The following is a 13,418-nucleotide window of genomic DNA, read 5'->3' on the forward strand; positions in this document are numbered from 1 at the left end:
TGATTTCATTTGCGTTATACACAAATCAAATGAGGGTATCCCCACCATGCAACTATCGGGATAATATGTACCTCTTGTGATCCTCCTTGGAGTATTTGTTTCCGACATTGCAATGTTGAAAACAATCTTCAACTTCAACACTAGAAATAAACATAAACGTATACCTATAAAAGACTTTCAAAGAAAAAAATAAGAATTTGAAGAAACCTGTAGGATCTAAACAACAAATAAAACTCCGAAAATAAAGCAATGTCGTTGATTGCAAGGATCCGAGCGAAGATACTGATTTTGTGGATACTTTGAAGAGGTGAAGTTGATTTATGAGTAATGTTTGTGATTTGAGGATAAAGATTTGATTTGGGATAAGGAATGAAAGCTGAAAAAATGGGAGTATCCGAGCGAAGAGACTGATTTTGTGGATAATTTGAAGAGGTGAAGTTGATTTAGGAGTAATGTTTGTGATTTGAGGATAAAGATTTGATTTGGGATAAGGGATGAAAGCTGGAAAAAAATGGCAGAGTTATCAAGAAAAAATGGGAGTAGGAAAGAGGGAAGCGTGAAAAGAGGGAAAAACGTGTGAAATTGTATAAAATAATTTTAGGCGTGGAAAATTGTATTTGCTATTTATTAATTAAATATAACCATAAAATATAAATAAAGTTAACTATAGCTATATTATTTTAATATGAAATGTAGTTTGCTATTTTATGTAGTTTTTCCTATTTTTTAATGTATTTCAGGGCTGGTTGTTCATATTCATACTTACTTCAAAATCCACTAAATTCAATTGGAAAGTCATATTCCTAAAATAGCAGTGTCTTTTTGTACATAATCAATAATATATTTTTTTTACATAATCCATAACAATAAACAAACTATCCAAAACAAAAGTTCCCTTTTTTTGGAGCATGCCAATTTTTTAAGTTCTCAGCAAGATATGGAATAAAAGAACTGAGGACTGCAGAACCACACACCACTTATAAAATAACCACCAGCAGCAACATACACAGTGCAATACCACAAACGGAGTATGGTGATGGTACTGTGTACGTTTAACCTATAACATGTAATAATCAAACGAAAAAGTTTGAATATAAATAAATAAACGCAACTTCTATAGCATGCATATTTCCTTATAAGCAGGACAACTAAACACCGGGCTGTAGACCAAGTCCTTTGCGCGTCTTTCCAACAAATAGATCCCCAGATTTTATCATGCCTGGAACGCGTCCAGCGATTGACAAACAAGGAAATTGAGCCACTGCATCTTTTCTCCCTAGAGAAACTATAGCCAATGCCTTGGTTGCTGGTTTATATACAGCCAATTTGTGATCATCTTCTACTCCCTTTATTAACGTCGTGATGTTCTTGGCTACTACCTTTGCGTGTTCTTGAGCCAAATATCCCTGTTTAAGTTCCTGCATTTCACCATCACAAAGTAAGGATGTCTTGCACGTAAAATGGTTGTTATGATGCGAGAACTACTACGATTCATTGGAGCTTTTATTGGTAGAGTAATAGAAATCCAATTACATAGTGTACACATATTAACAAGGTCTAGTTACTTGCATGGACTTTTCTATACGAGGAGGAGCTAGGAAGAGAAGATGCATAGGCAGGTTCTTGAAAAACGCTTTCTTGAATGTACATTTAAGGTTTATAGGGATGACAACAAGCTGTAAGAAACTAAAAAAGGTATGGTTGACTTACCGGAACATCAGTGATGTCCCCAATAGCAAAGATATTGTTGCGACCCTTGATCCTCAAATTTGAATCAACCATTACCCTTCCACGACTGTCCAAACTATCCTTCAAGATAGTTTCTTTTAACCATGCTGAACCAAATAGTGTACCGGTGCAAAGAAAATAGCAATCAGCAACTATAGTTTCTCCACCAGATGTTCTATAAACACCATCTGATTGAGAGTTAACAACGACAGATTGCTCCAATATGACTTCAACTTTCTTTGAAGTAAGCCAATTCAGTGCCTTTTTGCTGGCGCTTTCTCCAATAAATTCCAATAATCTTGATCCTCTGTGCACCAATGTCACCTTCTTAGCAGGAAAATCTGCAACAATTTCAGCAGCCAACTCCACACCTGTTGGCCCTCCTCCGACTATTAATATGGAGTCAGCAGCCTTTATCTTTTCATACTCTGTAAATCAAGGAACAAGAGTTGAGCACAAGTTAATGCCCTGATTGGTTTAATGAACAATTTCATGGAAGTTTGATTTGTATTACTACTCTTTCATTTGTTGCTTCATTTGCTATTGTGCTGTCATATTTTTAATGATGTTGTGATCTAAGTCCCAATATACACTTGGTATACCAAATGTAAAGAGCTTACATCAATCTATGGTTTTCTACGAATAACATCCAGTAATATGTACTGCTGACATAACTAAAGCTAAGAATTTCTTTTAGCCTCTCTAGGTTCCTAAACAGAAAACAAGAAGATAAATCTGATTCTCTTTTCTTTTTGTTCCTTCCTTTTCCATACACCCTATCCCCTTTCTTAAAGTTTTCTATTATTATATGGTTTTTGAAGTGACGGAAATTATGAAACAGAATGCACGACTATGATAAAGGTGAAGTGTTGATCTAAAACAAGGTAATTGTGCATGTTCAAAAACTATGAGATTGTAAAGTAAGACAAGCTGTTTGTAAGGTGATGGCAATATATAACCATTTGAGTACTCAATTACCTATCAGAAAACCGTCGAATTTCTTAAGGTTTGTGTCTTAAGATAAAAGTAAAACTAGTTACACACAAGCTTTGAGTTCTATGAAAGCAGAACACAAAAGTAACCACGAGATTGGACCAATACCTGCTTGGTATTGACTGATCTTCTCCGTTCTCGCCTCAGCACCACTTTGTGTATGACCAGTGGCAACAACAAGATAGTCATATGCAATTCGGCTGCCTTGTTTGGTCAATACATCAGTGTCTGTGATGTCAACTGCAGCTGATGGAATGATTTTCGCATGAGGAAGGTATTCAGAGTGAGAAATGACAGATCTTTTTGCAAATTCAGGTTCAACCATACACCTCAAGCTTGCCCATGTTATCTCATAGTACTCTTTCCTGTTTCATTTTCATGTATTCAGTTAATTTAAGCACAATAAACTAATAGTAGAGTAATAAGCAAGCACAAACAACTCAAGTATTCATGATAAAAAAATCAAGAAATTGAAACGATCAATCCTTAAACCACTCATATAGCTAACAACAACATAACATGTCTAAATCCCACAAGTGAGGTCTGAGGAGGGTATGGATGTACAAAGACCTTACCGCTATCTTTGCAGGGTAGGGACACTCATACTAACAACAACAACAACATAACCAATGTAATCCCATGTGTGGAATCTGGGAAGGGTTCGCAAACCTTATCCCTATCTTTGCACGTTAGGGACATTTATATAGCTAACAACAACATAACTCGCGTAATCCCACAAGTGGGGTTTGACACGGGAAAGATGTACACAGACCTTACCCCATTACTCCTATATTTGCAAGGTATGGAACACACATAAATCTAACAACAACAACATAACCGGTGTAATCCCACGAGTGTGATCTACGAAGAAGCATATACGCAAACCTTATCTCTATCTTCGCGACGCATTAGGGACACTCATAAAGCTAACACATAATCAAATTCACAATGAGAGGCAAAAAGTTGATAAAATAGAAATGCTTACTCATCAATGAGGGAAACATTGACCTCACTTTTAAGGGTTTTAGCAACAACAGAACCAGCAACTCCACCCCCAATCACAACCACATTTTTCTTTTCTCCCCCTGAACTCATATCCAAAATTTCAGATAAAAATAACAACTTTAAGACAAAAAATTCAAGAAATAGCAAACCCAAATTGTATAAACGCAAAATCTGCAATTTAATATTGTTGGGAGAACAAAACATCAAATAATCCTCTTATATACAAGAAAAAATTACGTGTGTGTCAACATAAGAAATTGGAAAAAAAAAAAGGAATCTTCTAGAACAAGGAAATTGGATTTTCTGAATAGAAAAAAAGGAAGATTCCTGGATTTCTTCTAAGTATTTGGGAAAAGAATTAATGCTTTGCAGATTATGCTTATTTTTTTTGTTTTTAAAATGCTAGGTTGGAAGAAAAGTAAGAAAGAAGAAAAGAACAAATTGTGTGTTAAAGCTTTTTTGCATTTTTTTTGGCTTAAGTCATCTCCGACCATTTAAAGTTGTTCGCATAATTTACTTAGACACTCTAACTTATCTCTGTGTCAATTGAACACCTTATTTGTTCAAAAGTCATTCCTATTAGACACAAAATACTGACATGGCAAAAAACGTGTGGTTCACTTTCTTTGAGCGCGTTGAGTTATTAAAAAATAATATTTTTTCTTTTTTTTCCCCTTAACTTATGCACCTAAATTAATAATAATAAAAAAAAATTAACAAAAAAAAAAAAGGAGCAGTCGTCTTGTTCCCATCCCTACATCTATTATTCTACCATTTTCATCATTTTTCTTACACACATGCGCACACCACACCCCACCCCCTCCACCTCTCTCTTTCTCTCACCCTCTACCATTATTCTTCTTATTTTCCTTTTTTTTAATGTTAATTTACATCTCAAATATCTCGATGAAGCTCAATTTATTACATGAAAAAAATATGAATTGATTTTTTTTGGCAAACGTTTGTTATTATTTGTTTCAATTCTAATAAATAGTTACTAATGGATAGAAGATGAAGGCAATGAGTAAAAGATTTTCATGCTATCAAAATAAAAGAGAATGAATATGGTAAAGAAGAACAGAAAACAAAAAAGAGAAAGAGCCGGTGGGGGGATGGTCATGGGTAGCAGGGGAAAGGTTTGGTGGGGTGGGGGAAGTGTGCAGGGATTAAAAATTTTATTTTATTTTTTATTATTTAAAATATTTTTCTTCACTCATATTGAATTATATTTTTAAACAATTTTTTTATTTTTTATTATTTAAAATATTTTTCTTCACTCATATTGAATTATATTTTTAAACAATTTTTTTGGATCCAACTGACAGATGTTATTATTTAATTTGTCATAGTGTCATGTCATAGCGAGTGTATCTCACACACTTAATAATTTGCTGGATTGTCCAAAAAATGTCAAATAGGTATCAATTCAAAGTACTAGAGGTGTTCAATAGGTATAAGGCTTAGTTGAGGTGTTCAAGTGAAATATACGGACAACTTTAAGGGGCTATGTATGACTTAAGCTTTTTTTTATATTATTATATCATAGGTAGTCGAAGAATTTAAAGGGACTAAAATGTCGTAAACAATGATCTAAATTCTAATATACAGTAGTATAATCATATTTGGATTATTTTATGGGGATCTAATATTCCTGTTTTTTGTAAAAAAAAAATAATCATTTTTTAGCATATATCACACGTCACACAAGTCAAAACTCGATGATGAAAGAATTTTTGTTTTTAAAATGCCTTGATAGAAATTAGGAATGTGTTGAGTACCAATAAAATTGAAAATAAATAAGCTTTTTATTTATTGCCTTCTAATATATATGTAAAAAATATTATGTCAAAACATTAGTAATAGTATCTTATATGTTTTTCTTAAACGTCAAAAAATTCAAAACGCTTTCTTGCCTCTAAAATCGAAAACTTATTTTTCCTTACGAAATATGTTTTATGATAATACTTATAATCTCATTAATAAGGAATACATGCACAACACTATTTGCCAAAGAGGCAAAGACTAATACATACATATCTTTATCCAGTTTGTATAATTTATAATATATTATTTTAATTTATTTTAAAGAAAATAATCTTTGTATATTTTAAAAAATAATCTCATTCAATCCTTCATGTATAATAATTTAAAATTAAACTAATATTTATAACTTATTTTAAATTCAAACATCTAAAAATCTTTCTCTTAAATTTAGTTGATCAAATAGAAACCAAAATTTATAACTTGAAGGGATTCTAGTTTTTCATATTATAACGTCGATTTATTATCCAGATGGATTACATCACAATGATAGATCATGTTGTAATACATTTATTTTACATGACAAAAACAACTAGACACCCATATATTACATGTGTACAACGAACTACCAAAGTTTCAGAACCATGTTATATGTTGTTGCTTCTTGCTACGAACATTTCTCCCCTTGAGTGGCTTTGGGTTGGTAACAACTTAAATGTAAGCAAATGAACATAGGCAGTACCATTTGATCAGCAGTAATTCACATCTTTGACCTAAGACGACTGAGAGTCGCCTGAATTGTTCCATGTGGTTCATCCGTTGGCAAGAAAACATCGTCAGCAAACTGAAAGGTTACCATAGATAAATATCAGTCATTGATTCAAGCTCGTGAGAGAAGTACATGATCAGTGGTATATAATGCCCAAGAGATCAACCTTGTAGTAGCATAACTTTTTTCTCTGACTGAATGAATGCAATATGCAATGCAACAAGAAAACTGGAAAAATAAAATATCTGAAGCAACTGAACAATACATGGTTAAAGATATGTAACTCGAGAACCATTTACGTGGATTATTAACTGTACCCAACACATTAACTTCTTTTGTTTCAAACTCTCCCATTACATGTAGATACTGTATCACCACGACTTGGCATGATGGGCTAAGTTAATATTAAATTAAGAATGTGGATTCATTATTGCCAACAAATTCCAGTCCCCCATCACTGCTCTCTTCCTTCCCCAAGACCAAATCCATGTAGGCCATCCCTCCAGTATTGACATGTTTTGAATGCTTTGGTATAGGTAGTATTTTCCGGCTTTCAGAGATTAGAGCATTCGATGATTGTGATGCCACCATGCCATGGAAAAAGCAGGTAGAAAGAACATCTACATAGTTTGTTGAAGTTTCTTCTTAGCCAGTGTCGGCAACTCTAGTTTTTGTGCATTTAGCAAGCATCAATTTTGATGTCGTTGCAGTTCTACTTTTAAGTTCTCTTTAGCATGAATAAAATTTGGACCTGATCACTATGAATCTTCTATCCCAGCTCCACTGATTCACTTCCATGATTGCTCCCTTTTCCCAAGCCCAGACATCAGTACTTTACCTCCATTCAATGCCCCAGCACCCTTGACTTCCCCTGGTCCTTAGTCCCACCCTTCCCCCTAACTAATTCAGCCTGTCTTGCTTTCCTAAAACAACGCAGTTTCTCCATTGGTCTTCTTATCTTTCTTTTTCTTCTGTTTTGGAACAGGTAAAGGTAATGTATATTCCGCAATATTGAGGATCCAGCTGTCAATAAAGTTAGCTGAAGTCAGTTAGTTCCTTAACATTCCAGCTGTATTAGTTTGTTAGTTAACTAACTATGGATTAGTTTTACATCCTACCATAGTAAACTAACTATAGATTAGCTTTATATCCTACAATTGAATTGGATGTTGTCATCTATAGATTAGTTTTACATCCTACCAAAATTAAACTAATCTATAGACTAACTATAGATGACAACACCCAATTCTGTCATCACAAAGGGAAGGCCTCAATTAAGGCTTATTTAGTTTTGCTAAGGTAGAGATCAATTAAGTAATGACCATCTTTTCTCAGGGAAATTGGTCCAGTTTTGAACGGGATGTTGCCTGGTAAATATCATTACAAGGGCTGGGAAATAACTTGATCATCAAGCTCACTGCATTTCAGCACACAGTTACACTGTAGTCCAGCAAATGAGGGAAGGCAACTTTACCTTAACAATTACTGGTTTATCTTTGCTTGGCAAATTGACTGGCAGAAAATGGAGATTTGGCATCTTCAACTGAATGAATGAAATGTCAGGAAACCTGAAAGAACAATACCAAGAAACCGTAAGGATTCATAGCAATTATGAAACTTGAAGAAGAAAATAAAGTGATTTTGAGGTTTAGTTTCTCTTATGTGTGCGCGAGGAAAATGGGAAAACGTCTTATGAGTTGAAAGACCTTCCAAGAACAGCCTTTGCCATTTCGTAAAGCGTGGCTTGAACAGAAGGGCTGTATACTCCTTCCTTAGATGGTCCAAAGAATGTGTTAAGCAGGACCTCTTTCACATCCATGTATCTCTCTGTGAAATACAGAGGCTTCAGGGGAAGACTTGAGAGAGATTCAAAAGAGTACCTGTATTAACCAATGTTCAGGTTCACAACACGGTCAACAATGGGCAGAATGAAAGGTAGTATGACTAACAAAGCAAGACTAAGATCTCATTCATGTCGGCAAACTTTAACACCATTTCTTTTAGAAAAAAATAAAAAGATGAATAATTTACCTCCAAGATGCAGTGACCTCTGTAGCCATCATCCTTTCGCATGTTTCAGGCAACATAGTGTACTGGTCCCTAATGAATCCTTCAAAACCTGACTGTTTCAATGAGCTATTTGTTATACAAATCGACACTGCACTTATTATGTGAAAAAATTCGGTAGGTTTAGGGTGGTGTATCAAGAAAGGTGTACAACCAATTTTAATCACGTGTGGAAAAAAAATTCCTAGTTACCATAGGAAGAAGTATATTAGATGCTGAAGCTCCAATTTTAGAGTAAGAAAGACTAAGGACCTGTGTGGGGCCGAATGGATCTTGTCTGACCCACATATAAACCATCTCAAACTATATACCAGCTATATCTCCATCATTCCTGAGAGTACTACCCTTGTTGCCTTGCAGCTGATCCATAGCCCCAACCTCCACTAACTCCGTCCAGAAGGTGGGAGAGTCAAAAGAAAACAAACTAAAATGACTTCCTGGAGTGTGGCCTATCTCGTTTTTACTAAAGGAGGATCACATTTCTTAATAGGATACTGTAAAAAGCTTTCATTCAAACTCCAGAACCCTTTTCTTTCTTGTTTTTAGGTATGTGGAACAGTAACTTTACCTGCAACAACTAGATGCAGAAAATAAAGATAGAAACTTAGGCAGATATATAGCAGGGATTACCTTAGTTGTCTTCAGAATTGATAATCCTTCAATACCAGATGTCAGGCGCAATGTTCCTGATTTATTGACAATTACTTCAGTTGTGTGTCTCTCAGAGCCAAGCTTAAAACCTTGTAATGATGGCAACATACAACAATAATTAATTTCAAGGAAACCCAACTTCTTCATTAATATCAGTGGATCACCTCATCAGATAGAAAATCAGATTGTATAAATGGAAACCAAAGTTAAGAGGTGCAACAAGTTAGAGATATCAAACAAAAGCAACATTATGGCTTAAGGCACTCGGGCATCCCAAAGCTTAGATGTTTTCCCATGCAACCACTTGAATCCGCTAAACTCATTGAGCATTGGATCCCTAGCAACAACGCTTTTTTTTATTCATACAATGAGGACCCTCTTTGGGATTCCAAACCCCCTTATCAAGGCGTCTCCTCCAGTATTCAACTCCCAGATTGGACCATATTCTGAGCCAAAAAATTCCAGATAAAAGGGGTCCACAAACTACAACTCTTAGGATTTCGCAACTAAGTTTCAGGAAATTATAGCTCATTGTAATATATGATAGAGGACCAACTTTAAGACATTTTATTAGCTAAAAATTGATATGATCAGTTAAAATGGATTCGAACAGTATTTCCAAAAAAAAGTAGTTTCAGACATAAAACAGCTCTTGGAAGCATTTGACAAAAGAAAAGCTGACCACATTAAGCTTCATTCTCAGTCAAATTGAGGGCAAGCTAGTTGAACCAATAGTGAGCAGCAGTACGAGTATAGCAAATAGTGATTGATAGAAGAAAAAGAGAAATCTATAAAGGTATAGCCTTTTCACCATGGAGCAGACGAGGCTTTTGGAAGATAGACATCCTTTTTATCAAGATAAAACAAGGTTTAAGGAAGATAAGTTGTTGCGAAGATTTAATTAGCTAATTTAAGAAGTTGCAGTCTTTTGGTTGAATATGAAGGTTGCAGGTTCAAGACTCCTAGATAACTCTGCCTACCAAGACTTGGGAAGATGAGAAGAAATCACCCCAATTGATTTCATTCTAACATAAACCCAAAGCAAGCAAATTTAAACTATGGAATCTCATGATGCATCCAAACAAGGATTACAATGTTAGATCAGGTTTATCTAGTTAACTGCATTAACCAGATTGTAGCCATTATCAAGCTTAATGTTTTAGCACTTCATAAAGATCTAATTTTCAAATATGATCATGACCAAAAAAAATAAAAATATATATATATATATATGATCATGATCAAATGAGAAATAGGAGAATTTACTCTTTTTTTAAAAATAATTGGGAGTATTTAGACTACTTAGGAAGCTTTGATGGAAATAACTCATTATTTGGAAGCAAATTGTCTCAGACTTGACTTTGAACTTGATCTTGCCTTATCAAGTTTGACAGCATATTGTTAAATGAAAGCACAGAAGTCTGTGACACTGGCTAATTATCTGAAAGAGATAACAACATAGGGAAAAAAATATGTTAAATTACTCACAAAATGTCTCATCATAACTTACAATGGGACTAGAATCCCAAATCGCTCATGTGCTGATCTAAGAAAAATAACTTGACACCAAGAAGATGAAACAAGAGTAAACAAAAGGAGGAAATCAGCCAAGCAGCATACTCACTACAATTTATGAGATTAGCAGCATAAGGTAAGTTAGAGCTTCACTTTAACTTCTAAAGGGAGGGGGAAATTCATTACGGAAGTATATAACATATTCTGTCGTAAATCAAAAGGCTTACCATGTTCATGTTGTTGGCCCTTTATGCTAATGCGTTCCCATGGCTTTTCAACTATATTAACAATTGCAGCAGTGACCTACAACAACAGAATATGAAAAAGCACTTGAGAAGATCCATGTAAAGTACGTCGTAGAAGCCATATAAGTCAGTCCTATAATTATACTAAAAAACGTCACGAGCAAAGCACAAAAATTTCCAAAACTCTGCACACAACACAAGGCAACAAAGACACAATTGTTTATTCTTCTGAACAGAGCAATTGACAGATTAATGGACATAATCTCAGATTGATCTGTGCGAGAAAATGAGATGTCTTTCAGAACACTGACAGCACGTACCCTAGATGTTTAATTAAGTACCTTTCGGACAATTACTTACTTTCAGTGGCTAAAATAACCAAGTAGTCAATGGCAGATAACTAACATCATTACATGGCAATTGGCAAGAGTGTCATGAACCCGGATATAATAATGATCAAGTGAGGGGCACGTGGTTGAAATTAATCGACTGTCTGCTCGCTCATATAAAAGGGGTTGAACCTATGGTGAAAAGCATACAAAATTGAGGATTATCTCAGTTCTCTCTTTCCTCTTCACGTTATCTCCCTCTCTCCTCTTATCCTTCTCTTCCTCTTCTACTCTCTTCTTTTCTCATTCTCTGTAGAAATCAAGCCTATCAATGGCTGCCGTGTTCCTTTTTCTTTTACTCCCAGTAATAAAAATCACAAAATTGTCCCAAAAACACTGTTCCATTGACATTCAATTATCTTCTTACTGAGATTTCATTATTAGATATTAAAAACAACGCCTCAGTCCCAAATAAAGTCGGTGATTAATACATTTTGACAAAGTGTTACCTGCTGATAAAAGGAGGTGAAGTGCTTTGCAAGTACAATTGCAAAATCTTCAGCTGAAAGTTGCTCTGAACATTCCTTAGCTTTCGCATAGACCTATTTCACAATTCAATAATCAGAACCAACAATACAGAGAAAACCTCAAGTAAAATGTATAATTCAGAATTTAATCAGATTTTTTTTCCAAAAAAAAAGTACAAGCTAATTATCTAATCCGTGATCATGCAATATCTTAGACAATTAGATCAATCCTACAGTCTCATTATGTCATTCATGACTCAGGATCATCCAATTTCTTCAGAAAAAAACAGTGAAAACCAAAATACCAGCATTTCTGTACTAGTTTCACGGATGATGAAATTGATCAACAGATCCGTGGCTAGCCAGAGAGTCAAGCCACTAAAGTAGCGCTTTAGTCCCCAAAAAAGCTCTCTAGCAATTTTTTTATTTTTTTTAATCTCAATCTCAAATCAAAGATTAAGTTAAGGACGTATGAGTACCAACTTTACTCAGTTAAATAAGCCGCCCTGATCTGATGATCTAACAAATTTTTCTTACTGAGATTTCATTATTAGGCATTCATCTATGCATATGAATAATCTGTTATAGAAAAAGAGAAGTAGAAGGAATTACAGTGTTCTTCATGGTATCGGTGGCGACGATATCGGAATTATCGCCGGAGACATATGCAGGTAAACAATCGGAGATGAGGCTGATGTTAACGCTCCATTCAGCAAAGTGATGTTTTCCATCTCGATCTCTCCAAACCCTAGCTACTCTCACTCTGGATTTTCCATGCCTCTGCTCCAGTTTCAGTCCGGTCAATTCCGCCATCTTCGTTTCACTAGTGAACTTGTGCTCTGCTATATAAAAATCTATCAAATAATTATCTTATAGATTACATACAATAGGGAAGTTAAGCAAATTCTTTTAATATAATTATAATCATGGAAATATTTTTCTTATATAAGAAATTAAGAATATATTTTTTGTCTTATTTTTGTGCATGTTTTGTAATATATATATCACGGGCTGAATGTACCGCCTGAAAATATATCACGGGCTGAATGTACCGCCTGAAAATTGTTATATTCGTGGAATTACGTAACATATTGCTATTCATTAATTTTCTTTATTTTCATTCCTTATTAATTCATATTGATTCTTTTTCGCTTTAAATAATTATTGACTTATTTTTACTTCCACTTTCACCGAGTATTAATCTCTGGATACGAGTGTTATGTGTATATTCCGTAATATAAAAGTGCTAAATTTTAAAAATTACATAAAAATTAAAAATATATTTTAACGTATTATTTAATTTTTTTAAATGATGGATATTATTATGTTAGAATTTTATTTTTGCAGTAACAAAATATTTCAGTGGTAAAAATAAGAGTAAATTTTAGGTTCAGTAAACATAAAAATCATATTTGTATGTTATAGTTATAGTTTGTATAATTGCGTTCCATAGCAAACTTTATGTTTGTTATGGCTATTAATATGTATATTTCGGTATATATATACAAAAGAATCAATTGTATAATCTGTAAAGAATCAATTATATAATATGTGTTTGTATAAAGCGAGAAAGAGAGAAAGACAAAAAAAAAAACTGGACAGAGAAAGATCTGTATTTGTATAATTACAAGTGTATAGGACGAAAATATATGTATTTATATTTGTATATACAATTTTCTCTCGCTTTATACAAACACAAACACAATTATACATTTGTGTTTGTATAAAGTGAGAGTGACGAGCGAAATTCTCTAGGGAGAGAGACGAACGAAAAGATATGTATATATACAGTTTTCTCTCGTTTTATACAAACACAAACGCATTTTAT

At 34.0% G+C, this 13,418-nt stretch overlaps 2 protein-coding genes across 2 annotated transcripts; both read right to left on the bottom strand.

The window, feature by feature from the left end:
* Positions 1-876: 876 nt before the first annotated feature.
* LOC125835866 (uncharacterized) lies at positions 877-4,115 on the bottom strand. Its single transcript, XM_049514965.1, has 4 exons — positions 3,707-4,115; positions 2,830-3,086; positions 1,711-2,156; positions 877-1,418 (listed from the first exon to the last, which is right to left on the bottom strand). The coding sequence occupies exons 1-4, from the start codon at positions 3,928-3,930 to the stop codon at positions 1,149-1,151; spliced, it is 1,197 nt and encodes a 398-aa protein (XP_049370922.1). The 5' UTR covers positions 3,931-4,115; the 3' UTR covers positions 877-1,148.
* Positions 4,116-5,962: 1,847 nt separating this feature from the next.
* On the bottom strand, positions 5,963-12,489 carry LOC125835870 (uricase-2 isozyme 1). The gene is made up of 8 exons (XM_049514969.1): positions 12,203-12,489; positions 11,573-11,665; positions 10,717-10,792; positions 8,954-9,063; positions 8,288-8,379; positions 7,963-8,136; positions 7,731-7,824; positions 5,963-6,331 (listed from the first exon to the last, which is right to left on the bottom strand). The coding sequence occupies exons 1-8, from the start codon at positions 12,401-12,403 to the stop codon at positions 6,248-6,250; spliced, it is 924 nt and encodes a 307-aa protein (XP_049370926.1). The 5' UTR covers positions 12,404-12,489; the 3' UTR covers positions 5,963-6,247.
* Between the last annotated feature and the right edge of the window lie 929 nt (positions 12,490-13,418).

This window comes from Solanum verrucosum, unplaced genomic scaffold, assembly GCF_900185275.1.
Source record: "Solanum verrucosum unplaced genomic scaffold, falcon-dt-bn FXZP01000128.1, whole genome shotgun sequence".
In the NCBI taxonomy this organism is placed as follows: Eukaryota; Viridiplantae; Streptophyta; class Magnoliopsida; order Solanales; family Solanaceae; genus Solanum; species Solanum verrucosum.